Here is a 27,846-nt window from a genome sequence, read left to right on the forward strand (position 1 = left end):
GGATTTCTATTAAACTTTATTCACTAAAAGCATGATATCACAACATTCTTCATCCCAGTACTGATATCTTAACCCATTGAGGACAGTTTGAATTTGCTACAACACGCATTTCCCATAGACACCTGCCTGAGTATACTCGCGACTCGTCCTCAGTGGCTTAAAGTTACATATGAATAACCCCTTGCATATCCCTCCTACCCTCACCCCCAAAATACATCCCAAAGAAAACACATGTTGACTAAAGAGATACAATCTCCTGTCATATGTCATTTCATACAAATTGTTCCCCTACACAATGAAAGCATGAATAGTAATATTGATTCGCACTGCTGCTTTTGTGGACTTACCCAGTAGGAATCAAAGGAAATATTGATACAACTCTTTGTACAAACACTCCCCTGAAAAATAGCTCTTGCTTTCTGTAATAAGAAATGTTCAAATATCTATTCCTGATCTGAATATTGCTATAAAGCCCACTTAGAGTAAATCCATATAATGATGCACAGTGACATGCAAAGCATACCAGGCTGCGGGCCTGGATGTGGGTCAAGGAGCAATGGTAACCCCGCCCCCCGCCACCTCCCCCAGTATGGTAACTACCACAAAACTATAATGCCTGGCCACTTTAAAATTAGTGTTAAAGGACAAGTTCACCTTCATAGACATGTGGGTTGAGTGAATGCAGCAATATTACTAGAACACATCAGTGAGAGTTTGAGAAAAATCGGACAATCCGTTCAAAAGTTATGAATTTTTAACGTTTCTGCTCAGTCACGGCTGGATGAGAAGACTACTATAGCTTGTGATGTCACATGTGTACAACGGTATAAAGAAAGTATAAAGAAAATTCAACTTATTTTCACTTTTCTCGTATAACAAAAGAACACTCAGCTTCTCTCTTTCAGAAGGCAAGGGGAATAATGTTTTCCTTAACATACATCAGTAAGAAGTTCAAGGAGTGTGCACTTTATTCAAAAAGTAAAGTTTTGTGAAATTCTTTTTTATTTTCCTTATATCGTTGTATGCATGTGACATCACACACTGTAGTAGTCTTCTCATCCAGCAGTGATTGCGCAGATACTTTAAAAATTCATAACTTTTGAACTGATTGTCAGATTTTCCTCAAACTTTCACTGATGTGTTCTACTAATATTGTTGCATTCACTCAATCCACATTTATATGAAGGTGGACTTGTCCTTTAAAAACAGTAACATACACAACCTCCCCCCCCCAAAAAAAAAAAAAAAAAAAATCCAACAACAACACACATATAAACAACCCCCCAAAACATGTATGCAATGAATAATACTCAATTTCACAGTTTAATGGATGAAAACTTCTTTAAAGTGGTTGGAAAAAAGGAATCCATTTCTGTTCATTAGTAATTGCTTTATCCAAAAAAAAAAAAAATGTAGAAAGAGTAAAAAAGAAAAGTATACACACTTTGCAAAGGAAGAATCACAGAAACGTATATCACAACAATCTAATATAAAACAAATAAAACATGTAAGATCTGAAGAATGCATCTCTTTACCTACTCAATATAAAAATGCTGAATATACATGCCATTCTATGATCTTAGATCATTCTGAAACTGTTACCTATAAACATGAATCATTGTCGATGTAGAATAACAACACATAGCATGGATAGGCATATAATGTACACTGCAAAACATAACTCAACCAGGATTAGTTTTATGAAGATTTAAGAACAGGTTCCAGAGAAAATTTCTTTTTTAGACATAGAATCATCTTCAGCACAATCAAATACCAGTGAAACAAGTAAACCAGTAAGAGCTGACTGGACAAGGAAGCAGTAATATTTCGTCACGATACATGTATCCTCAAATCTGTTTGTTGTTAATGCAGGTATAATTCCCAGCAGCCACTTACATTATGATCTTTTATATTACACACTTTGTAGAAAAATCGCTACAATTAATCTCAAAACCAATCTCATCTATTAACTAGAATGACACTGAGAAATTTCCTGCTTTCAAGATTTCAAACAGGAACAACAATAAAGGGATAATACATCACTGAAACTATCCCCCCCCCCAGTCAAACCAATACTACATGTCCAGTCTGTCCTATCCTGAAATGACATCATGATAATATACATAACACACCCATTCAGTCGCATCCTTTCGGACACATACCACCGACCTGCATTATCCAGCACTGACCGCTGACATCTTTTTACTTTTGCACATATGTCAATAAATGCAGATGATCAAACGAAAGAAGGGCAGCATACCTCATTGATGATTGGTTGGTTGACGATGTGCTTGGCTCGCCGTGCGTACCTCAATGTGCTCATGGTCTCATTGTAGTGAATGGAAGCTGGGGAGATTGCTGGGTAACCATGATAAAAAGAGAAAATACTTAGAAGAATACTGTGACCACAGTAAAATATCAGCAGAACACAAGATTTATAATTATGTGCATGCTTCAGGCTTACTGCCTGTTTTATGGACTTAGACTACGAAAAATACTCAAATACATATTCAAAATGGATACAGGAGTTTGACAAGTGTTTCACTGATGGTAATGGTACAAATATTGTCAAGAAAGACACATCATTTACAACTTTTTCCATGTACAAGACCACGAATATAATTTTGGCGAGCGAAGCACAGGGCATTGGCTCTATGCAGTGAGAAAATGGTATGTTTGAAATGATAATGACTAAATTGATTAAAATGAGCACCAAAACCAAGAAATGTACCAGCCACTATGACTTACACCCCTGAGACTTTATCTTTTAATCAAACAGGGGGAATATAGAAACTATTTCTGGAATCATTACTGGATCATAATCATAAACTTTGGTATAAATTTTGGTCAAGTTCTTATCACAACTTCACATTTAAGGCAAAAGTAATTTCAGCATGCACCACATGCTCAACTTCCACACTGAGAAGAAGCCCAAGACAAGAATCCACAGAAAAGACCCTAAACATTCATAATTTCATGTGATACTTTAAGGAAGCTATACATACATATCCCATGTCATAACACACAAGAATCCTTGCATTTTGCAGAAGACAGTCAAGTTCCAAACACTGCATTGCCAATCATGCTGATCCAATCACACCGATCCAAAAGTGCAGCGAGTCTTGCTGTTTCTTTGCAACCTTTTTTCCAGTGAAGAGTCTCAAATGGCACATATACACGCATCACACACACACTTTCCATACCAGAAAGAATTCTTACCATGTTCCCCCTTCTCCTGGACAAACATCACACACGCTGGCAGTGAAAAGGGTGTTACATTCACACTGAGCCACTAACAATCACAAGAGCTTCAGGGGAAATTCGTGGTCCTTTATCCCCTTGTCACGAGGGAATAATTAGCAAGCGATTGTCGGAACTGTTAAGACCAATCCTTTCAATTAAAGGACCTTGCTGTAATTGACTCAAGCAAATGGGACTGAGCCAGTGTAGCAGACTCTGAGACAAGTGGGTTGGCTCCTTTTGAATACATGACAAAGGGAGGCATGCACTTGAGAATTGACAATTATTCCAGCTGCATGCTCCTTGCTTTGTGTAAAGGTGGCAATGAACAGGCAAGATGCCAGAGATGCCATTGTATCCATCTCACTCTGACATTGGAGGAAGGGGAACATGCCATTGATGTTACACTCTTTGATGTCAGAGGTATCATTGCAACATTAACTTTGTCTATACCATGGCCAACTTGTTTGTATAATTTTCAGTGGTGGTGGTGTGAGATGGTGAAACTGAGAAGGTTGAAGGGGGAACCATATCCTAGAGTTTTGACATTCAAAGTCATATCACTATCATTTCACACATCGAGTGCACAGTAGGTGCTACAGATTGGTATATTAATGCATTCAAATCTTAATTCTATGAATACCCCCCCCCCCCTTGGTGGCACATTACTAATAATCAATTCACCTGTTCCCATGGAATACATGCTAAGAATCCACTTTGGTGATATGTTAGGTAAGCCTTGGGTAAGTTTTCTTCTTGTCATTAACAACACATGCTTTCCATTTTTATGTTACTAAACCCATCTATTGATCGATAACACAAGAAGTGCTGCAAACATTTTGTATGCATCATCAATATCACACTCATCCTATCATTTACATCAACATCAAAATCATTTCAACAGTTTCACTATCATCATCATTATGACAAGTATAAGCATTGTATGTAGAGTCACATGTGATGACACAAACAGCTGCAAAACTCAACAAAAGGAATTTCTTTTTATTAAAACCTAAGCTTAATCCAAATTACTGACTGAGATAATGAAAAAAAAATGCAAAAATTTATAAACACCTGTAGACCCCTACTTTGATGTCTTGTAACAATTTCCTTTCCCAGGAAAGAACAAATTGACCCATATCAGACATGAACACACACTCACACACATACACAAAACTGCACAGTAAGAATGTGGCAACAGAGGCAGCATCCAGATGGTTGCCATGGAGACACTCACTTGCTATCATGATGGTCTTGGAATTGCCTCCGAGGCTGTCCTTCAGGAGCCATGTGAGAACCGAGTTCCGGTAAGGCACAAAGTTTGTCCTACGCCTGGGGCTAGTCAGGGAGTCCCAGTCCGCCTCGCTCACTGACAGACTCTCCATGCTGGCTGTCGCGAGGGCGCTATCTGCCGCTGTGAGCACAAGGATTCGGTCGTCAAGTTATGACGGAATTACTGTCTACACTCTAATGAGCAAATGTGTGCAATTTGTATGGAATAACAATCCAACTGATAATTGCACACTCAATTATATACTCGTGAATCACATTTAGTATCTTCCCACATTTTTAAACTTATGAAGTTCACACTTGAGTTAAAGAAATAATAGGACTATAACAAGTATAACAATTAAAAACAATATAAAAAAACCCAAAAGGCCCAAATTCACAAAGGTAGTTTAAATCAAATTCATAGTTTAAATTTTGTCCATGGACTAAAATGGGCATGAAATTTGCATAATTTGCACCTGGCAGTGTCAGCGTTCATTCGTTATTGGTTGTCTGTATAGTTGTTTGAGATATGTCCTTTATATTTAAACCATGTACTAAATTCAGACTATCTTTGTGAAGGTGGGCCTTTATCTTCAAATTATATCATAACTACGATATGGAGATATGTAAGCATGCAAATTTTGAAAGCTAAAGCACAAAATAGACACATGAAATCATATAATATGTTTGCAGGACAAAGAAATTTAGTTGAAAGAAAAATCTTGCATTGACCTTAACTTACATTAAATCATACACAAATTTGTTGTCCTTTGAAACATCAACATAAAGTTAATTGAAATGATTTCCATGAAAGATATATGTTTCATGATGATGACTTTTGCTGACTTACATCAATTAACAGCTGAACAAGATGATAAACTAATTCTAATAATATGGCACTATCAATATAGTAATCATAATGTAGCCACTAATAGCAGATGGATTCACGTGACAAATTTCTGAAAATAAATGAATTATTGATTAATGCCTACTCCCATCAGTTTCTATTATAATTCTAAAGAGAAACCTTTGAAAACTATGTATGAATGAATAAAACAACATTTTATGATAGAGGAATGAATAAAACAACATTTTATAATAGAGGAATGAAAGATATAAAACTAATCAGAAAAAGACATAGGGAAAGCTAAATGAGGTTTTTGTTAGTTAACAACAGAGCTTTATAAGAATGAGAGATGATGAATTTGACATACTGTATACGCTATAATTTTCGCGTACATAAATTTTCGCGAATTGCCGCTGTCACACATTTTCGCGAGTGGTTAAATTCGCTATTGGGGGACTAGAGAAAATATAAAGTGGCAAAGAAAGTGTGAATTTTTAACTTACTAGCAAATAAGAATGATACTAGTTATACACTGCATGAAAAAAACTTACCAAACTCTGCGAACTAGTAAGTTAGAATTCAACATTTTTGAAGTGGCTAAGTCCATCGCGCTAGATTCCTGACAAGTCCCCTTGCGATAATGGATTGGCTCTCTACATTCGTAAAGTAGATGTGGACATGCTATATGTACGTAAACAAGCTTAGCCAGTATGGTCTGTTCGGTAAGCCGTGACATGGTATACTAGTACTGAAATGTTCGTATCATCAAGGCAAGGGATTCATTTTGGAAGGTAATATTTTCGCGTGTTGTTAATTTCGCGAATAGCTCCCGACTCGCGAAATTCGCGAAAATAAAACCCCCGCGAAATATATAGCGTATACAGTAATGTTTTCATCTCTCTCATTGTCTCTCTATCTCTCCTTCTCTATCTATCTATCTACCTTTCTATCTATCTATCTATATATCTATCTATTTATCTATCTATATTTATCTATCTATCTAATGCCTATCTATCTATCTATCTATCTATCTATCTATCTATCTATCTGTCTATCTATCTCGCTCTTGCTCTCGTCTGGGCACCATTTCATAAGAGTTGTAAGCCTCTGACAAGTTCAGTAAAATCCTTGTTTGTGATTGTCTGAGAAGCTCTGGTCACTGACTGCTACTATAGTGATTGCAGGAGACTGACAACTTGTCAGGGCTGACAACTTTCATGAAACAGTACCCCGACTAGAGGTAATAGTGTCTCAGCTTGCAGTTTAGGCTGTTTCTCTGTAACCACAACTTTGCAAAAATTATTTCACTGGGATGGTTCTAAAAAGACCACTTGATATATTCAATGAGCAGGTTTGTAAATTTGTCTTTTGCCATGATGATACTGAATACATAAGTAAGATGACACCAAGTTATAATTTTAGTCCTTTTCAATGTGAAGTTGCTTACATATAGTGTTTCATCATGCATGAACATCTGAAGTCCTTTATATCTTTATTCAAGTGCATATATAGGGGTTTCATGCATAAACATAAGTGCTGCATATTTTTATTCATGTGCATGAACACCTATCTACTATGAATGAACACTCATATTTATATTCATAAATATCCATTTTTATGCTGAGTACAACAATACTAGAGATTACAGAGGCTCCCACTGTAATATACACACTTTCAATCCAAACTTTTGTATACTTCAAATGAATGTCACATTTTCTGTACATCAGTAAATATCAAATACAAGTATAGATGGAATGATTATATTTTAGATAGATATTCAGGTGTGTACATGTGCATGGATTACTTGGGAAAAGAGTTAGTCTTTTGATTGCCTATAAACAGGAAATTCAAAGCCAGCTATGATGTACTAATCTTAACACCTTCTTATCAGAAGGAAACACATCAATTTAGAAAATATTTATTCTTTTTAATCCAAAATTACACTTCCTGACACACATTATTTCTACTTCTGTAAGATATAAAGACTCCAAGATTCATTTTTTTCCAGGCTGGATCAGACACATTTGATATGACATTTGTTTCAGGACATAGATATGGAGGAACTCACACCAAATAAGCTGAAAAAACTCCACCAAGTGCCATCAAATAAAAGAAAAACAAGAGACAGAGCACTGTCTTGTATGCAAATCTGTATGCAATCAACAAAAACAGCAGCAAACCCACACTGCAGATGAACAGAAATTCAAGTAATGAAGGAAAGCAGAAAAGTGAAGCCCTCCTCTTTAGTTTTGCGAGACAATCATACATCAAATGACATTGATATTCATATATTACAACCCGAGAAAAGTTAAATTCAGTGAGCACAGCAACCTTGTCACAATTTCATTATTACACTTCTTTTTGCAATCTCAAAATCAAACACGTCAATGTAATCATTCCAGCAACCACGCATGTAGTAATGTGTGAATTAATGTTGAAGATACTATGACATGGCTGACTGATTCCTATCCATTTCTAAAAAAGCTACCATCTTCCAAATTATTGCAATTCGTTTCCTGTTACTTTATCAGTTTATACATACAGCATGAATATGTATATTTTCGGGACAATTCCGTAATTGCTTTTGGAAAATACCATAAAATTAAGCCTGCTTTTGTTTGAAGAGAAATTTATTTTTCATCCATCTCATCTCATTCAGCTTAACAATGAAATTTATGATTTTATTTATGATAGGAAGAGAAGTTACTCATTTTAATGTGAGTCATACTTTTAATTTATGACATTTTTGAATATTGAAAAATATTAATATGAAACATTTCATTTTGTGAGATTTCACAGAGGTGATTTTTGATGCAACTTAACAATTCAAACCAAAATGGGGATCATAACAATAAATACATTTCCAATTTCAAGCTGAACTCTTCAAAGTGTGCTATAACTTCAACATTCAAAACAAAGAACTTGGTTCATAAAATGCAGACTGATCACAATGAATTGCAATGTAAACTGGCCCTATCACAGCTGTGTGTCATGAGATAACAATTTACTTCAACTACTAATGGTCACTGGAATAATTCAATTTAAATGCAACTCAGCAAGATAACAGCAATCTGTCAAGCTTGACACCATAATTATCTTGACAAAATACATCAAATTCAAGTGAAACTTGCAATGATTTGGAAACACAATGCAATCAATATTGCTTCTCAAAAGTGACAACACAGATTAGAGTATTGTTTGTTCTGCATCATAAACAACGACCAGTGAAGATTGCCTTCAGACATCAAGACAAGAGAGCTCAGAACTAATCTGTGAACAATTTTTTTGTGCAGAACCTGAGAATATAAGTGAATAAGACACTGATGCAACATAAATTTTTTGATTAATCAGAAGTATCATGGATATCATAAGGTAGTGGGTAAGAATGCAGAGCTGATTGCAGAAGTTTCAGTCAATGTTTCATAGAATATGAATTAAGATAAGCAATGCTGGCTACAAAGACTAAAATTGCTCACAGAAGTCAAGGAAGTGAGAATGAGTTATGTAAAAATGAGTACATAACAGATCTGAAAGAAAGACATACAAGGAAGAACTTCTGATGGATGTGTCACTTGAGGGAATGGCTTAGGCTTCATAAGCTACATGACACTTGAAACAAAGGCAGATACAACATTAGCTTTACAATTTTTTGCAAGTGTCTTGAGAAGAAGTGTCTTTCAGTAACATGTTCAGTAAGTCACCATGCTCCATGATGTTTTTCCCCTTTTCTGTTTTTCACATCTTTATCAATTTGATTCCTCTACTTTTTTTCTTTCTTTTTTGCAAATCTGATTATGAAGTTTTGGCATAGCCCCATCCACACATACATTTTCTCTTTCAAAACACTGGAATGATAATGTAGTGATAAATACACATTGCAAGGACCACACCCAGCAGTCTGAACATATCGTTAGCATACAAATCTTGAACTAGAACTGAAAATGATTAGTTAGCCATGTTCTTTCAGACAGAAAAATCAGAAAAAGAAAAATCGCTGTTAAGCAAACAAGGAATGTTTGAGATGGTGATTCATGAGGGGAGAAAATGATGCATAGAGCTTTGAAACACACTGAAACTCATCTTACCACGTTCAAGGGATTCTTCACCTGTTTTATTTGAACATAAAGAGAACACACAATGATGTGCACACCACATGGATGTTGACTGAGGCACGCTACATAAATAGCTTTCAGCAATTTGATCCAGAGAGTAGTGACAGATGGCTGACATGGCTAATGACTTATGTCTGAAAAACCAGGCATGCTTATTTGCACATATGCTTTGAACCAGATTTAACATCTTAATTCAATATGGTAGGCATTGGACACAGATCAAGACTGTGATGACAAGTTGTAATATAGTCCTGCACAAAGACAGAAACTTTTTGTTTCAATATTCATGAAAAATATGACACTTTTCAATATGCCAATACGTAGATATTCATGATGCAAAAGCAAGAATAGGATGGTACATGCCATTTTCTCAATCAAGACAGACATCTTATAAAAAGAAAAGGTAGGAAAGTTATGTCTTTTGTGCTGAGAAATCACGACAGATATTCTGATGAGCATGCCTGGTTGATGAGATTATAGCAGGTGGTAATTTGTGGCTAGATTCTCAATACACCATGATAAGATTCTGAATATACAATGGAATGAAAGAGAATGAAATGCATCTCTTCTATGTCAGAAAAAATCTTTGATAGAGTGATATGTGATCCACTACTCTACTATGCAGGCTGTCAAAGATCACCAGAGCTAACAGAGCACTAGGAAATGAGCTCTTCACACTGAAAGTTATACCTTTCCTGTAGCGTGGGGATACATATGTCTCGGGGACATATAAGGATTTATCCACTGAGGGACCTGCATGGAAATTTGTTGTCACAAATATCATTTTTGTTTACAGAAGCAAACAATCTCTATTTCACCAGCCTCTCAAAGATGGAAAAGCAAAGTAGTACATCCATGTTTACACAGATATCACACACAAAAAAGAGAGAAAGTAACACATACTTTGTCATGACTGAAATATATGCTTATATCAGAACTAATGTAACAGTTCACAGTTCCAAAGGTCGCGATTTCAAATAAATTCACACCAGTAAATATCTTTCATATTTAAGCACTACTCATTAAATGCCAACTAGGAATATCTGGAGACAATGAAATAAGCAAACATCTTCTGCCACTTATTTTTGACTCCAATGTATGTCCATGAACAGTAAATCTGTTTTCCTCTAAATTGGAGAAAACATTTTCCTTTGTCAATTTGTCACAGGTGAATTCAAAGTATTTAGAGATTATTTTTCCTTGCACATTTCTAAATGTTAGCCCCTCTATTGTGTCATCACAAACTTCCCATTAATGAAAAGGTGATTTATAGAAAATAATCTACTCATTGGTACAAAAGACAAACATGCACACACTGCAAACACTGTGAAGCCTCCAACTACTCAATCAATAGAATTGAATTCTACCACTCTCAACAATATTCCCATACCTCAAACTCAACAGAATCATGACATGCAGTCATCCCATTCTCTTACCAAGAGCTTGAATGCAGTTGCCCAGGGTAACAAGAGACTTGTTGATGTTGGCGCCTTCTTGCAGTCGATCTTTGCTGGTGTTGATGGATGCTCTCTCACTGCAAGTGGGAAGATAAAAACACAGAACACATGATATCATATAATCAGTAATGCTTACAGAGGTCAAAAGATTAAAAATCATTGTCTTTATTATTCATATTTCTTCACTATAATGATGCAAAATGTTCTCAATTTTTTTTGTGAAGCATAAGTTTCATCCATCTGATTTCATGCTTCTTTTTTCTCACAGCAAGTCTGAGACAACACTTAAGTTAAAGGGCGCCCTCAGGTGGCAATATCATTATAATCCTGAGTACACTGTCCCTGCAGAAAGATGCAGTGCAACGATATTGCCACACTGTTCATAGTGGCTGTCTCATTTCTTCCGACCAAAAATCAATTTCAGACTTGCAAGTCTCATACTTGTCTAAACTAACCCTGCAAAAAAAAAAAAAGTCATGTTATGTTTATTTAGATGTATTTTGGAAAATATTTCATGAACTCTAACCAAATCAAGTCTTTAAAAAATTGGTAATTTTAAGTGATCACTTAAAATGCACAAACTCTGAAAATGATCTATGAACAGGAACCCTCATCTATAGTCTTTGACTTACAAGATGACTGTGATCAAATTGATTATTCTTTCGCTATATCAAAATTCTGTTATAACCAAACAAATACACAATAAAAATACATAGAGCTGATAATGTTGCAACTTGAATTTTTATTTCATTGTAACCGGAATTTTGTTATAACCGTGTTCGTTATAACAGGAGTGCACTGTACTATAAGAGCTATGATCCAGATGCAATTATGGGTAAAGAAAAAAAATTTGCTCATATTTAATTGTTACTGGTTGTTTGAACCATGGGCCTTACCTTCCAGCCAGGTCAACCAGGTTAATCTTGCTGACAATCTCACTGGGCATTCCATGGGCCATCTTTGCCTGGATGAAAGAAATGAAATGAAATGAAATTCTTAATTTGTGAAGATAGTTTCCAACAGTTTCCTAGTGTACATTTATAGCCTAAATAATGTACAAAACATGTCTGTTATTAAATTTCATACCACCCAAAATCAATGAGAGCCTGTTTCTATTTCCCAAGTCAACTACACAATCTTACAAGGAATGGGTTACGAATACTTTATACTGCACATTGTGCTTTGTCAAAGGAAAGGACATACCATGAATCATCTTTCACAAAATATGCGACAGGATGTCAAATAAATGTAATTTCTAATGAGTGCTCTTGTGGCTTGAAATTGCACCTTACAATTTTGCCTCCAATCTTTCTTATACTGACATAATTCCTATTACCATGTGGAACTATTTTGCATCTATTAATGTATAATCAAACGATAAATGAGCATTTCATGTCTGTAGAAGATCTTAAGCTCCTCATTCTCCATAAATCTGTTTGCACAAACACAGGTTATATCATCTGTGACGACTCCCTATCCTAGAGTCATGCAAATACAGTGAGGTGTGGCATTCCTGCAAATACACATAAGTGGGATAATGCATATATGCTGGAAAGACATGTTCAGTGAGTTTATTGCCGTGGTCGATATCACATGCAGTGGCATGCTATAGAAGTGAAGAAACAGTTTGACACAGGATTAGAAATTGATTGAGTGATCTGAGGCACTTAATGATCTAAATTACATGAGAAGGGCAAATAGTCATTGAATTTTCCTCAAATTATATTATGAAAACTGTGTTGTACCATTAGGGTGGTGAATACAATCGCGCAAAAACAGAGAAATTGACATACAGTCACATACACAACCCAGTGGCGGATCCAGGGAGGACTGCACCAGGCGCACGCCCCCCCCCCCCATTTTTTTTTGAAACAAAAGAAATAACAAAAAAAAAATGTGGGGAGGGGTGCGCGCGCCCCCCTTTAATTTTGTAAATTACGGAATTCCTGGATCCGCCCCTGCAACCTTTAAACACAACAGCTTTAACACTAATAGATGTTCACGGTGAGGTCCAACACCCTCTCTAGAAAACACACACACACAAACCTCAAACAAATTTCAAAGCTCTGTACTTTATGTGTGTGTGTGTGTGTGTGTGTGTGTGTGTGTGTGTGTGTGTGTGTGTGTGTGTGTGTGTGTGTGTTTACCCTTTGTGTCAGAAGATATTATGAAATGTATATTCCTGCATTCCAAAACCTTTTGAACAGCCTGATTAGAACAATTTCCTCTGAACTAAATGAAATCAATGTAATTGCTTTAGTCTCTGGGTCTCAGATTATTGACACTGATCAGTATCATACTGAGAACTTAATTGTCTTTCAAATGCATTTCAGCCTGAGAGTAATTTGCATGATGACCAGTTTTATCATATTTCATCAAGACATGTTTTAGTCATCTGTTTGGATGCATTGTGATGATCCCAAACTTTTGTTTTTGTTTTGTTTTTTTAAAACAAGATAGCTATTAATCAGAATATTTTTTTTTCTTCAATACTTGTAGTATTTGTTTATAACTGTTTCACAAAATATAAGTCTCTACATGGTAGCAGTGGCTGTAGTTGGGAAGGGTGGGAGGGGAGGGTTCAAAGAGGTCCAGTCCAGCAGCGCTAGCTAAGGAGGTGATTTCATCTCCTTTAATGGAACAGCACACGACACCATCTTGTGGTGTAATCAAATTGGTCATATTGAATTCCCCTTTCGTTAGCCTCATTGGGCACGCATGATAATGAACCCGGAATCAAGCAGCCCCGCTCCCCTCTGTGCCTGCCAAGCAGTTTGACATCTCTCTGGAAAGGTGGACAGGGACTCATCACAGGTTTGGGATACACATTTCGCTAACTAGGAGTTTAATTTTGAGGTCATTACTTCAGGTACCTTACTCCCTGTGAGGCATATCTGAGTCACTATATTACAGTCTTTGATAGCAGGCAAACTAAAATGTGTTTCATGCTTTCCATCATTTTTTTTTTTTTTTTAATACGTCATCATGCCAACTTTACTAGCATTAGATCTGTATATAGCATATCGCCATAGAAAAGTCTCTGCCCTACCTCAGCGTCAACAAAATGACAGCATGATATATGAGATGTATGCTGTACACCAAAATTAATCAAAAGGTATTTGCATCTATTTCTAATTTTCCTGACACCTTACGTTTCAAAATGGATGGGACACAAAAGTTGGAATATTGCATACTGTGCCATCAATCCACCATTGTTAGCAGTACCTCCTTGATTATTTTCTGTGTACCATTTCAATACTGTATACCACGGCGATAAATGGAATCTGTATTTACGTGGGTACAATGATTTGTACAGCAGTAGGCTTTCTAGAAGGCTTAGCTCTGACTGATGACTGTGTCATAAACTATGTTAGTGGTATCCTAGCGTGGATGTACTGAGGGGGTTATAGAGAGGGATGTATAGAAGTGCTAGTGCTCTCAAATCATCCTAAAAATGCTCGGTAATGATCCATGTTTTTAAATTTACTGTCATCCAGTCATGTCATTGACATCACTGTACTATGAACTATTTTTAGATTCAGCGTAAGTACACCGCAGTAGATTTTTAATGACCAGATGATTGATTGCACGTGTAATTAGGTCAGTTGGGGGCTGAAGATCAATTGTAATTAGATGAAATTAAATTGCTGGTCAAATCTCATTTCAAATTATATTTCTCATTTTAGATGTTTCTCCACAGATCCTGTCCAAACAAACTTCACATTTACTTGAAGATGACCACAGTTGCCTACAGCTTTATTTTACATCAACCTCTAAAATGTTTTATTTCTAAATCTTTAGCTGTGTCACAACTGACATATCCCTTTAACTAAAAGTGTGCTGGCTCTTTCCTTGATATGTATACTTTGTACACTCTGTAGGCCCTACACTCTGTACTGAACTAAATCCCATTTCATTTTCTAGCAAGTGACAATTGCATTACAGAATGTCTACTACTGGTCAGCTAACATAATGAATATGCATGAGTACTGCACTACGTTGGGTTACGTGAATTTATTACTCCAAGGAAATTGGATGAAATGGGGTAAGAGGATCATTTCAATTCCCGCTGCCGGCAGAGAAGTCCATATATCATGGCAAGTGATGTCATGGGCTATAAATAGACATTACCATGCGATGACAAAGAAGAAACATATCTCTACCTGCCCTTGTTACTTTACATTTTCAATTTTTTTTTCAGTGCATACCTGAATGAAAGTGATGGTGAAGATGGCGTGGGATCGACTGCTCAGCTCGTGCATGTGGGTAGCGGCCGTGGTACGCTGGAGGTTCCCAGCATTCATCAGTGAGAGAACCTGTTCATAATCTGACACCAGGTGGTGTGACAGATCTGTTGAAATGACGGTGGAAAAACAAAATCACAAATTATTGCAAATATACCCTCTACATTTCAAGATAATCTTCCACAGGACATTAAGTTAACACTTGATTTTCAAGTGTTTTTATTAATGAAGTATCATTTATCTCAGGATACATTTCTCATAAACCTGTGAGTTCCCAAGCTCTTACAACAGATTTGCTTGAAACACATCTTCTCTCTTCAAACAACTGAAATCTGCTTGCATTTGTAGCACCATCACACATAGATAAATAATGCATATCACAATGCATGCTGTCACCAGAATTCCCACTATCAGGGTTATTGCTTGAATTGAAATTAATGTTTTTACTCTGTAATGTAAAAACTACAAACGTGTAAAATGTCATCATTGATTTCATATCAGCGTTGTACATTTATCATCATACAATGTACATAAATGATTTGATAAAGTATAAGTCTTTGTTTATGATGTGACTTTAAAAAGCTATTAAGATTTGCATACAGGTCCATGGGAAACAGATGAGACAATAAAATCATTGTCATGCATTACTTTTTCCGATCACTATTTGGGAACACATGAATTGACTTATGACTGCAGGTATGAAAACTTCAAATCAAATTGAATGCAGAGGCTATTTCTCGCATCCTTTTATGAACATAACATATTGCATGAAATATATCAAAACAAAGTACACCTACTGATTATCAGCCCCTCACGTAATCTGCATATATGTGGTACACTGTTTGGTGCAATCATGTAAAATTATAGGATTCCATAACTTTCTTTATCATAATCAACTTTTATTACACTTTTACCATTCTGCTTGGTTGATTTTGCAAGATTACATACAATCACCTTGAACATGAAGTAGCATTACCTGATAAAATCTCTCTTGAATGGTGATAGGTCTAGTTTGATGTGAGGAGTAGGTTTAGGGTTAGGGTTAGGGTTAGGGTTAGGGTTATGTTTGTGGGCAGAATTTCATGTTTGGCTTAGCGTGCAGATATTTCATGGGAGCAATTGTCGCTAGAGTAATTGTCATGGATCCCTCTACTACAGGTTCTTTGTGCAGGGTAACCAAAAAAAGGGGAAAAAAAAGATCTGCTACTGTTAAACGAGTGGACTGTCACATGATTCTCAAGGGCAAGTCACACCTCTCCACTCAGTGTTCTCTTTCATCCCTCATTCCTCTTGAGGCCCATACCATATTTACAATCACAATAAACATTTGCATGGTAACTGGGCAGGGTAACTGAAGACTTCTAGCACTAGAAGAAACTGGAGTACAACCTTTCACGTTCCTGCTGGCTTGTAAGGTCTTTCTGAAGGATATTCCCCTCTGGAAACTGACTATCTTTCCTTACTTTTCATCTAAACAGCCACACTGATTGTGGAGCCCCCTCTGTCATCAAGCTGATGTTTTCACATTCCATAACCGCATCAGCTTCTATTGCTGCATTCTCAAACTTGTCTTCCTGGGACCTCTTGCACTTAGATGAATATCTTCCCTTTTGTAAGGTACATGCATTTTAGGCTAAATTATATAAAACATATCTAAAAAGCACTATGATACAATGAATATGACTCCCCATTTCTGTAGTGCAGAGTGGTACTACAGAACAAAATCTTGCAAGTGTACACTAAGTGAATACTTATCTCACATGAAATGCCATACTCAAAGATTCCTCTCATTTTTTGTTAGTCATGTACAATGCCCAGAGAAGTCTGAGAATGAAAAAACCTTCAACCATTTGCAAAGATCCTCACAAAAGCTGTGCACCCTGCCACTTGCACTGCCATTCACACGCGGAATTTGCTCAGTTCTGCTTCACAGCACAGAGGTGAGGAACACACAACCAAGTGAAGGGCTGTGAGATTGGCAGCCATCTGCCAAAAACCCTCTGCCTCTAAATATAGTTTGATAGTTACCTTGAACATAGGGCCCATCTTTTGGATGCTCCCGTACACGCAGCGTGTACTTGGCCCGGCTAGGAGGGGCCAGCAAATCCCGTACCCTCTCATTGTAGATCTCCAGGAAACTATGCACGGTAAAATGAAGAAAATAAAAGATATATAAAGTAATATAATGTACATATATAGCATTTATTCATTACAGGGTGCTTACAATACAGTCCGCAAAGCAGCTAAATTTCTTATACAGCTTATACAGCTTACATGCATAATTTTAGAGAACGTATTCATCACTGATCATTTTCTTGAATTCCACACATGATTGTCATCATTATGTCTAGTGAGATATGTATCAGCTATATGAATTTGGCCTTGGCATAAGCCTAATGTCGCAGAAAGATAGAGAAAGCGGGGACAGATCACCCTTTAAAAGGCTCGAATGAGAGCACAAAATGGAGGTATCATACCTGACTTCCACCTTGAAGGTAACATCCTCCTCGTAGTTGCTGATGCGGTCCAGCAGGTTCTCACAGATGCGTGGTATCAGTCCCTTCTCCGTCTGTAGATTGCACGCCATAAGAGGGGAGCGTGAAAAATGAAATGCCAAAGAGAGCAGAACCTGAACATCATGCTCTGTGCCTCTATATTAGGATTAAAATATCTAAAATGACAATTTCAACAGCTATACCTCTGCATGCCACTACAATGTGTTACTATATTTCACCTTCTCCAGCAATGATATTCATATATAAGTCTGTTATGTCATGTCCTTTAAATTACTGACCCTGACCTTTGAGGAAGTAACATTAAAATCTCTTACCAGATGTTATTTTACACTATTCCTGCAAACTGACTGAAATTAAAAGAAAAGGGTTTTTTTGCTGTTCTTGTCAGTATTCCTCTTGATTTTGATCCCTACGGCCCTTCAAAAGGTCACTTTGTGTTATTCTTGTTAGCATGTTGACAGTAATACCAGTACCAGTTGTTTCACGCTGATTGAAATTCATTTAATACGTAATTGGAATTTTATTAATCCCACAATTATATGAAACATCCATGATTGCCAGAAGGGAAATGAGGGAGCAAATCATAATAAACAACCTTTATTTCATTAAAAAAAAATGAGAGGAAATGACTCATTCTCAGTTTGTTCTCACCAGTATATGCTTTCAGCATATCTCATAGAAATGCGAACAATAGCATGAAATTACATAAATTACTTGATTTTCTTTGAGAGATGTGGGAAAACTGTGAAATATCATCACAAAATCAAATTGAATAATACAAAGTCATTCTTTGTTCTTTGACATTTCCTTGAAGTTGGATTCAGCCATATCGTTCAGACGAACTGCTCTCTGCATCAATACCGCTAATCAAATTAGGGACAAATTGGGATGGAAAATCAATTGCTCATGTATGAGTTTGGACCTGAACATCTCATCTCAATTACTGAGCATACATCGCTGCTTCTACCACAATTCAAAGGAAGGTGTAGCGGTAGCTGTTTTTGTGGCTTCATTTTTTCCCTGAGCAAATGCAGAGAAGAGAGCAGCTACCGAAAATAATTGTAAATGCAAAGAGACACAGTGGGACAGATGCTGTTTCTCATGGGAGTTTACTTTTTCTCATGTGTTGGGTAAGGTTTGAGGGGTTTCAGACTGAAAAAAAAAGGTTTAAAAACATATAAATGCTCATAAGATAAAATTTTTGTAATTCTGAAAGCAAACTTGACTAACATAACTCCTAAACATATCTATTCAAATGATATACATCTCATGATCTGGTACGAATGTGGTCAGTAGGTTTTTTACAAAATATGGGTATGTTTAGCTCAAATCTACCTTCTTGTTTGTAGTCTGGAATAGATTGCGTAAATTATGACTGAGGCAGTTGAACATAGCTTGACCATGTATTCACTTCCACCATGGTATATATCTACCTGACCATAAGTAAATCTTCTTGAATGTTTGTTTGATAGACCACAGAGCTTCTGAGAGAAATTTACTGTAGTATGGAATGTTGTTTGCATGTTATTCTTATCTAAAAGGGTGCAAAATTGGATAAACATTATACAAAAGTTATTATAAATGATTTTTTGCAGTTAGTGGTTGGCATAGAGAATTGTTTCACACACTCCACAACTCTGAACTCCATTGGAAATATGTTTCAGAAATGCAATAAAAAATAAATTCATCTGTAAGGCTGAAAGGGATGCTCTTGAAGCCATTTTCCCTTATTTTTTATTTATTTTTTATTCTATTTATTTATTTATTTTTTTTTTGGGGGGGGGGGTATATTAAGCAGACCCCTCTGATCCAGATGCATCTAATTGTCATCAGGATGCTATTGGCAGCTTCAGCAGCTGCCCATTGGTCTTGGTGCAGATTGATAAGGTTTTTCTGAGATGTAGTACTTCTACATGTTTGTGTGTCTGTGTCTGTGTGTGAGTTGTGCATTTGCAAGTGTGTGTGTGTGTATGCGTAACGTGTCTTCTTTTGTATGGCATCATTAGCCTGGTTGGTACTGTTGATAATGCAAGGCTTATGAAAATGAAGGCTTATTTCTCACCCTTCACACTCTGTAGGTAACTATGTACTGTACAAACTGTTATTTTTGCATACAGATATTTTCATGAATAAGGAGGTCACAGACATTTTTGTGAGATGTTTTCACGAATCGACACCAACGCTATCATAAATGTAGTGCTACCATAGCGCATGGTGACATTTTCGCGTGTTGTTGAATTCGCGATCCAATAGTGATTCATGAAATTCACGAAAATTAAACCCTCGCGAAAATAACAGCTTATACAGTATCTTATATGCCATATTCTAAACATCTCATGATGTGTCACAGCCTTATGTCATGCACTAATAATAGATGCTATGAGAGCATAATTATGGCTGTTTTTCTCATTAGACTGGTGGAATAAAGGCAAATTTGTCTTGAAATTTAAGAGGAAAAGCAGCAATAACCCCAAGGGGTGAGATGTGAAAGTGATCAGGAGATCTGCGATCCATGGAGGAGGAGGAGGACACGTCATGTTGCCAGGTAACGAAGAGTCTCAGCCCATTTTCCACAGATGTGGTGGTAATTGGGGACAGTAATGAGTAATCCTACTCTAATTAGTTGGAAAGTTGTAAAGATGGCTACCATCCGGATCGTTGATCAATCCCTGGTATATTGACCTTTCTACACTGCTAGGGTTGACCTTCTGTGCATTTGTACGACCAGCATGCTTAGAAATGTTTAATGAAGTACATACAAGCTGTGACCCACAATATCCAAGGAATCACTTACAAATGACCAATTTGATTGATTATACTGTATTTAGCTGCCTTAAAATCGACGCTGAGTGTCTAATAAAAACAAACTGGCCATGGCCGTTTTCTAAAAATAGGCACCAGCAGAGATCAATGAGTTTATAGCTTTGACTTTATAATCAAAAGTAAAATTTGCAAACATTGCTTATTTTTCAGCCTTTTGCCCTTTTCTTATAGTTGGTACCACACAGAGAAGATGTAATGACAATTCTACAATATTAAATATAGAATTCAAAAAGACATTCAATTTTTGAGTTGTTGGGCATTAAAGAGAGCTATCAGAAATTTATGATCTTCAGATTGCTTGATGAAGGTTCAATAGTTCAGTTGGATGTCATTGACTATCCCATACAGAAATACTAAAACTTTATGAATTGTAAGTTTCATCTTAAAGATACAATTGTAAGTTTGGTGGGTTTTTTTTTTGCATGTGACCTTGCATTTGAAGAATTCAAAAACTATTTCAGATACCTAAAGAAATCCATGAAGATCGTTCAAACATATTAGCATAGTTTTGTTCAAAGTAATGCAATTGATATTCTATGACCAAATTGTAAAGAAAGAGAAAGACCAACAAGAATTTGTCATTGCTATCAATTTGTCTGTAGTATCAAAGTTTGCTTTTGTGCTATATATGGATGTTATGAGACAGACATGCAGTTTATTATAATCACACAATTTTGTCAGTTACATTCAAAGGAACACAAAAAGCTAAAGTTTATATCGCTGCATGAAAGCATTATCTATACTGTAGAATGTAATGTATGTGTTAATGCTCTGAGCCAAAAGAGCAGGGTGCATAAAATGCTTCAAGAAAAAGTTCACCCCAGAATACGTGTGAATTGAGTGAATGCAGTAATATTAGTAGAACACATCAGTGAGAGTTTGAGGAAAATTGGACAATCCATTCAAAAGTTATGAATATTTAAAGTTTCAGTGCCAACATTGTTGGCTGAGAAGACTACAACAGTTTGTGATGCCACCGCAGGACAATGATATGAAAAAGAAAATGTAAACAAAATTCAAAGTATTTTCATGTTTCTAGCAAAATGGAGGAGCATGTGACTTACGTCTTTCAGAAAGCAGGCAGAATATCACTCTTGACATGTGTCAGTAAAGAGACAAAGGAGTGTGTAGGCTAACTTTTCATAAAATATGAAATTTTGTGGAATTCTCTTTATAATTTCTGTATAACATTGTCCAGCAGTGACTATACTGTAGATCTCAGACCAACTCTTTTTAGAAAATGATCTTTTGGTGCGTTGATCAGGCCAGCAAAAAAAGAAAAAAGAAAAAAAAGAATGTGTACATTGCTTTCATCTGTTTTTCTCATCCATAAAAGGGGAGAACAACTTGCTGCTCAGTGCTTGATCACTGCATGTAATTTAGGTTGCTGCTGCAACCAGGGTTGCCAGATCACAGCTAGTCTTCGTGGCCAAACACAGTCTATTTTACGGCCAAATTTGGCCAAACTATTTCTTCTCACAGTCAAATTTCATCTGTTCACCCTTCAAAGCATGCTTCAAGGAAAGCTGAACAGTTGCTTGCATCATGGTCCATGCTTGCATGATTCTTGTACCGGTAACTTTTTTTTTTTTCATTATTAATGCTTCATCTGAGCTTGGGTCCCATCCGTTTACCAAAAGTACAGGACACAGAGTTCATGGTGATTCCCAAACTTTACGTAACCACATATGATATCCACACAAATTGACTTTCTCACCTCATCTCCCATCATTGTGTAGGTCTTCCCTGAGCCAGTCTGCCCGTAGGCAAAGAGGCATGCATTGTAGCCATCGAAACTGGCATCCAGCAGCTGCCTCCCCAGGTCTCCAAAAATCTGTTGGGTGAGGAAAGAGAGGAGGCAGGTTAGAAATAAAAGATTTTTTTTTCTTTCTTTGAGAATAGAGAATCAGGTACATAAATCACACTTACTGAGCAAAAGTAAGGATAGTTATCACATTCCTCACATTCATGCACTCTTAGCTTACAAAAGAAATATTGGTATGATACTTAGTTTAGACTTCAGAAGTGATATGTAGTAAATGTATATGCAAATTCCTCTCTCTGCAGTTTTGCAGAGGAAAATGAAACAGCAGGCATAAAATGCCAAATTTCCTGAACCTGTGTCAAAATGACTCTTCAGATCATTTCAAATGCTCTGTGTGTGAACACTCACTGTAGTAAAGCACACATACATACACACACACTGGACTTAGGAAATCGTGTACAAAATTGAGACAGAGTCCTTTAAAACCTCTTTCCTTTTGAATCTGTCTATTTGTGGTTCATACTGATGCATTTATTGAGGTCTGACTTGTCCTTCTGGACACAATGAATAGCTTCACAGAGAACAGTACAAAGAGAGAGACTACATCTTGAAAGGATGGAGTGTTTGCAGAATTTCCAAAGTGAAATTGCGTTCAACTTTTCCGTCAATCCGCACTTGATCCTGACCATGAAACCAGCTCCTTACTTACTGGCAAGGAATGACAGTTAGGAGTCAATTCAATGGAAAACAAACATCACTTGTTCAGTCCTTACTACAGTGTTTGTATTCGCCCATTTGTCTTGCATAAAGCACACCTCTGCCTTTATAGACTGGGCTTGTTTCGCGGACCTTCGGTAAACATAAAAGCTCCTGTTTGTCCACTTGGGAGAACATTCTCCGTGCAAGGGAGACCCTTTTGTATCCCAGCGATGCAACGACAAATCGGATTGTAGGGTTGCTGTGGCAAAGACACTTGCGCTACCCAGTAGAATCAGACCATGTGAATACAAACAGCACCAACCAACACCTCAGCTTATCAATGAACAATTTAAAAAAAAAACATACGATTTGTCTCAACTTTAAAGGGTACACTGTCTTCCTCTTCCACTCCTTTACTTACTCTTCCTTCCAAACAGAAGCACTAGACTTTCCATGTAAAATCATATCTCCAAGTAAATGACTGCCAATGCTAAAACAAGATTTTTAGGAAAATGATGCTTAAATGCCTAATAGTTCAAAGTGCAGGTATCAGATAGATTGTATTTTATTTTACTTTGAAAATGCAAAATCTCATTCAACCTACAATGTACAATGCGCAATCAATTTGTACTTGTGTTGATGTTTCAAGAGAGCATTTGCTGTCTACAATATCGTTGTTTTTTTTTTTTACAATTTTTTATGATTAAATGTTCTGTGTCACATTCTCATCCCAATCCTACATGACCAATTGTATTCACATATTGGGGGTACAGTGTATAGAGTAATCAGTGTAGTATAGTGTAATCAGTCTTACAGAACAACTTTGGAAGGTTTCCACCCTATCAAACTGTTCAGTATCAAATGTGTATTTGGGCATTCATGAAACAAGATGCATCAACACGCATTAATCCTAGTCTTTTAGCACAATTGTCTGCTGTTGACTTTATAGGACTTTAGCATCAATCGTACGACCCTGCAACTTGTATACATGTGTGGCTGAAATGTTACATTTTACTCATGCATGTCTAAAATGCCACTTGAACACCTAACATTCATTGTGTACTCTCGGCCTGTTGGTTTGGGGTAAGACGAAAATCAAACACACAGAACAAAGCCACCAGGGGGCATGATTGAATCTTGAATGATAGTAACGTCAACCTTGCCACCTTCAAATACTAGTAGTTGACTGGAATAAGATAAACTTTTTTTTTTCTGCTTTGACTCACTGACTTCTACCAGGAGAAACATTAACGAGTTGAGCAAACTTCTGATTCTGATATATGTTAGGCATGGGATGGTGGTGATGGTAGTGGAGGGCGTGGGCGTATAGCTGAAAGAATGACAAATTTTCTGCCTGATTGATCACAGGAGCAGTAACTCAACAGAGCATAGAGAGAATGGAAAAATATTCCCAGCACATAGGAAATATGGGGTTGTCATTGAGAAGAGATGTTCCATTTTGACTGCAAAGGAATGAAAATAAAGATTTTTTTTTCTGACAACAGGGGAAGAACAGAGGGGGGAAAACAGAAGTGTGGAATATATGAGACTAGATATATGCAAAAATATTCTTATTTTGAGCGTTCAGATCTCACTTGATATTGGGAAGATATAATGCACCTTTTACTCCTGACCAAATCTACTTTATGTATAAAAAAGAATACTGCGGTGCATCATTCTGCCCTAAAACCTGCACTTCATTGACATGCCAACAATTTGTTCATGATTTTTACAAACTTTTACAAACAATACCTACACCAAATAAAAAAGAATATAAATGCACAAGAATTTTACACATAACCTGTCATTTCATAGCAAAGAGATTACTGGACCTTTACGCTGAATGGAATGCCGACGCATGGGGCAAAAACGTAATTGTATTTGGGCAAGATATGATCCGGTCCAACGGTTAGCTTTATGGCAGTTTCTATCCCCAACAAAAGCACACACTACCAACACCATGTGCCAATAAGGATAGTGTGTGGATTATTGTGTACCTTCGTCATGGCAACGACCCCAGCTCTAAAGGGTGCAAACATCTCCCTCCTTGTTATGCAGGACCTCCTCAGCTTTGACCCTATGTGACCCATATCCTCATAGTCTACAAATGAAGACTTTTCACAGAAAAAGTCAAATCATCAAGAGGGGCATTACAAAATATATATACGGTATATATTTTTTTTCCCCACAAGCCTGATTAGGGCAAGTGGATGTAAAATTGCTGTCCACAGGAAGCTCTGTTTTTGCAAGATGGTCATGTGCACTACATCTTGCGCCATGCTTGACACTTAAGTTAAACATTTGTGTGTTTGCTTTGTCTCTTAATGGGCAATACAGTGTATCAGTTATTTTCTTACAGGGAGCACAAGTGTGACACTCTGACTGGACATCTACTAGCGAAGTATTCTTCTATTTCAGTTGCCCATGGCACGCTGTCCGTATGTGGATTTGCAGCAGCATTATCCTGGGACTGTTTCAGGCATGCAGTACACGGGGTCTGCCTTGACACATTACATACTATGGCTCCATGTTCATCCCTTGTCATGTAATTTGTTTTGATCACGTACAGCCTTTGGTGACTGAACCTGAGAAGTGCCTACTGGGATAAATTCTCGCATGACACGTAATTCCCCAATGTTGTCAAATGGCGCCTAAATTGTAACCGTTTGTTGAAAGCAACACCGATATGATTGATGAATAAATTGAATTGTTATTCTGTTGGATTTGGTACAGGTACACTGACACTTGCCCCTCACAGCTGCCTGGATTTCATTTCAGCACTGCAGAACAGCCAGTGCATGACGAGTGCACATTCCGGGCCTCTCTCATTTGATTCTAAATGGGCTGTAAAATGTGCTTTATTCTCTGGTCTTGATGACATCAGTTTCCGATCAATCTCTCTGGCAACAAATATGTTTTGTTTTCATTAGGATGTGAGAGCCATTCAAATAAATGACAATTGCTGAACCATCCAAGCCTCAGAGAATAATATGTGGAAGAATTATTGTTCAATGATCCAGATTCATACCAGTACATGTATCTCATTATTTCATTTAGCCTCTAAATGCTATATCTACAAATCCAAAATTACAGTCATAATCAGAATATCCACACCCATCCGATTATCACAGTGTTCTTGTTTGACTAAGAAACCTACAGTGTACATTGTGTAGACCTACTGAGCCAGTTTCTTACGTTTAATTTCATTTCAAATTTGTTGCAATGTACAAGACATGTTCCTCAACTGTACTTACTAGATCGATGCCAAAATCATTTCAATAAAATGTGCTACAACTTTGACAAACATTTCTATAGCATACATTGAATCACTGCCTGGATATGACTACTAAATGACTTACAGTTGTAGGAAGTGAGGGCCTTTGTAGCCTAATAAATACCAAATATACAACATATTTGTAAGAGTAATACATTATTATTTATCACAATAGCAAATTTCAGCTTACACTTTGTATAATAATATATCAAATCATAAAAACATTCCTGTGCAAACAAAAGATATAGACGAAGATGAAACCGAAATCTGAAATGACGGTCAACTGAATTCCTAGGTTACAGATTTTTTGTCTTGTTTTGAATGTGACGTCTCATCTAAAACCAAACTACAATGTAAATATTTGAATGGGGCAGCTTTGACAATACAGAGAGCTCCAAACAGAGTTCTGTGACAGAAGCTTACACACATCATAAATAATCCCCTCTTTCACTGCCACACAGCAGCTTTAGTAAACAAGGGGAGGGAGAAGAACGATGTATACGTACGTAAAAATCTGCACGTATTTCACAACATTAGGAGCTGCAGCGTTGAACTTGGTCTCTCAGAAACCTTCTCACTCATTCTGCCCTTTCCTCCTCATTTTCATTTCTTGCCAAACAAACATTTAATATGCTTTATGGTCATAAAGGAAATTGAATGAAGACCAAATTTTTCTTCTCACATCGTTCCTTTTTTTTTCACCAGCCAAAGTGTGCTCACACTAACTATGGTTTAATATACCCCATTCATATCTCATATATGCTCTGATTTCTTGTTTAAATGTGATCGTAAGCTTGATTTTGAGAATGTATAATGTCTGCGAATATAATATGCATGGACATAATGATTTATACATACAAATGAGACTTTATTTTATCAAACAGCTGAGGGCACTACAAATATCAATCAATCAAAACCACTCAGGTCTGAGTTAGTATATCTAGCCCCAAGGATCACTCATTCCTACTTGAAATTGACTCCATCAAGCCACACACCGTAAACAGGCCCCTGCCAACATTTCTCCTTCATATGCATAATCTGCATATATATGCCCCATTAACACATTTGGTTTCGGCAGCACAAAAATATTTCCAGCAGAAGTATCCAAAGAATTATTCTATAAAGATGCAACTCTTCAATTCAGAGAGAGCAGAAATCTGACAATCATCAGGGGTCTGTTTCATGAAAGTCTATAATGATACTTTTCGCTCATAAGACACATTAATGAGAGACTTCATGAAATGGATTTTACTTCACTACAGAGCTACATATGAACGACTTTGGCCATTCTGAGATTTATCATGCGATGATTTCATGAAATGGACCCCTGGTAGCTGTAGAAATTACCTTCATCTGCAAGCATGCATAAATCATATTTCTCATCTTAGGTTATTTGCATGACTGGAGGTAACTGGCCAACACAACTGGCACCCTTCTGTCTATGGTGGTGTAATGAGCCTCCAGGGGTTCTGTTGCCTACATTTGGGACAAAGGTAGCCTGGACTGATGAGCGGAAATAGAGACAGCTTATTTAGATCACAGAAGTGTCAGAAACTCCATTACTAGGACAACTTAGAATTACTGGATGAGTGCATCT

General features: G+C 36.8%; 1 protein-coding gene across 1 annotated transcript in view; it reads right to left on the reverse strand.

Annotated features, from left to right (window-relative positions):
• LOC139730926 (uncharacterized) overlaps positions 1-27,846 on the reverse strand; it is a 101,144-nt gene that overhangs the window by 54,059 nt on the left and 19,239 nt on the right. The window contains exons 4-12 of the mRNA XM_071641809.1: positions 22,229-22,345; positions 17,650-17,741; positions 17,201-17,310; positions 15,137-15,279; positions 11,825-11,892; positions 10,908-11,005; positions 10,162-10,224; positions 4,478-4,654; positions 2,261-2,358 (exon numbers count right to left, since the gene is read on the reverse strand). Of these exons, the coding sequence (XP_071497910.1) occupies positions 2,261-2,358; positions 4,478-4,654; positions 10,162-10,224; positions 10,908-11,005; positions 11,825-11,892; positions 15,137-15,279; positions 17,201-17,310; positions 17,650-17,741; positions 22,229-22,345 (966 nt within the window). The remainder of the gene's footprint in view (positions 1-2,260; positions 2,359-4,477; positions 4,655-10,161; positions 10,225-10,907; positions 11,006-11,824; positions 11,893-15,136; positions 15,280-17,200; positions 17,311-17,649; positions 17,742-22,228; positions 22,346-27,846) is intronic.

This window comes from Diadema antillarum, unplaced genomic scaffold (genome assembly GCF_040938485.1).
Source record: "Diadema antillarum isolate AM-2024a unplaced genomic scaffold, OU_Dant_1.0 seq00000343_RagTag, whole genome shotgun sequence".
Taxonomy (NCBI): domain Eukaryota; kingdom Metazoa; phylum Echinodermata; class Echinoidea; order Diadematoida; family Diadematidae; genus Diadema; species Diadema antillarum.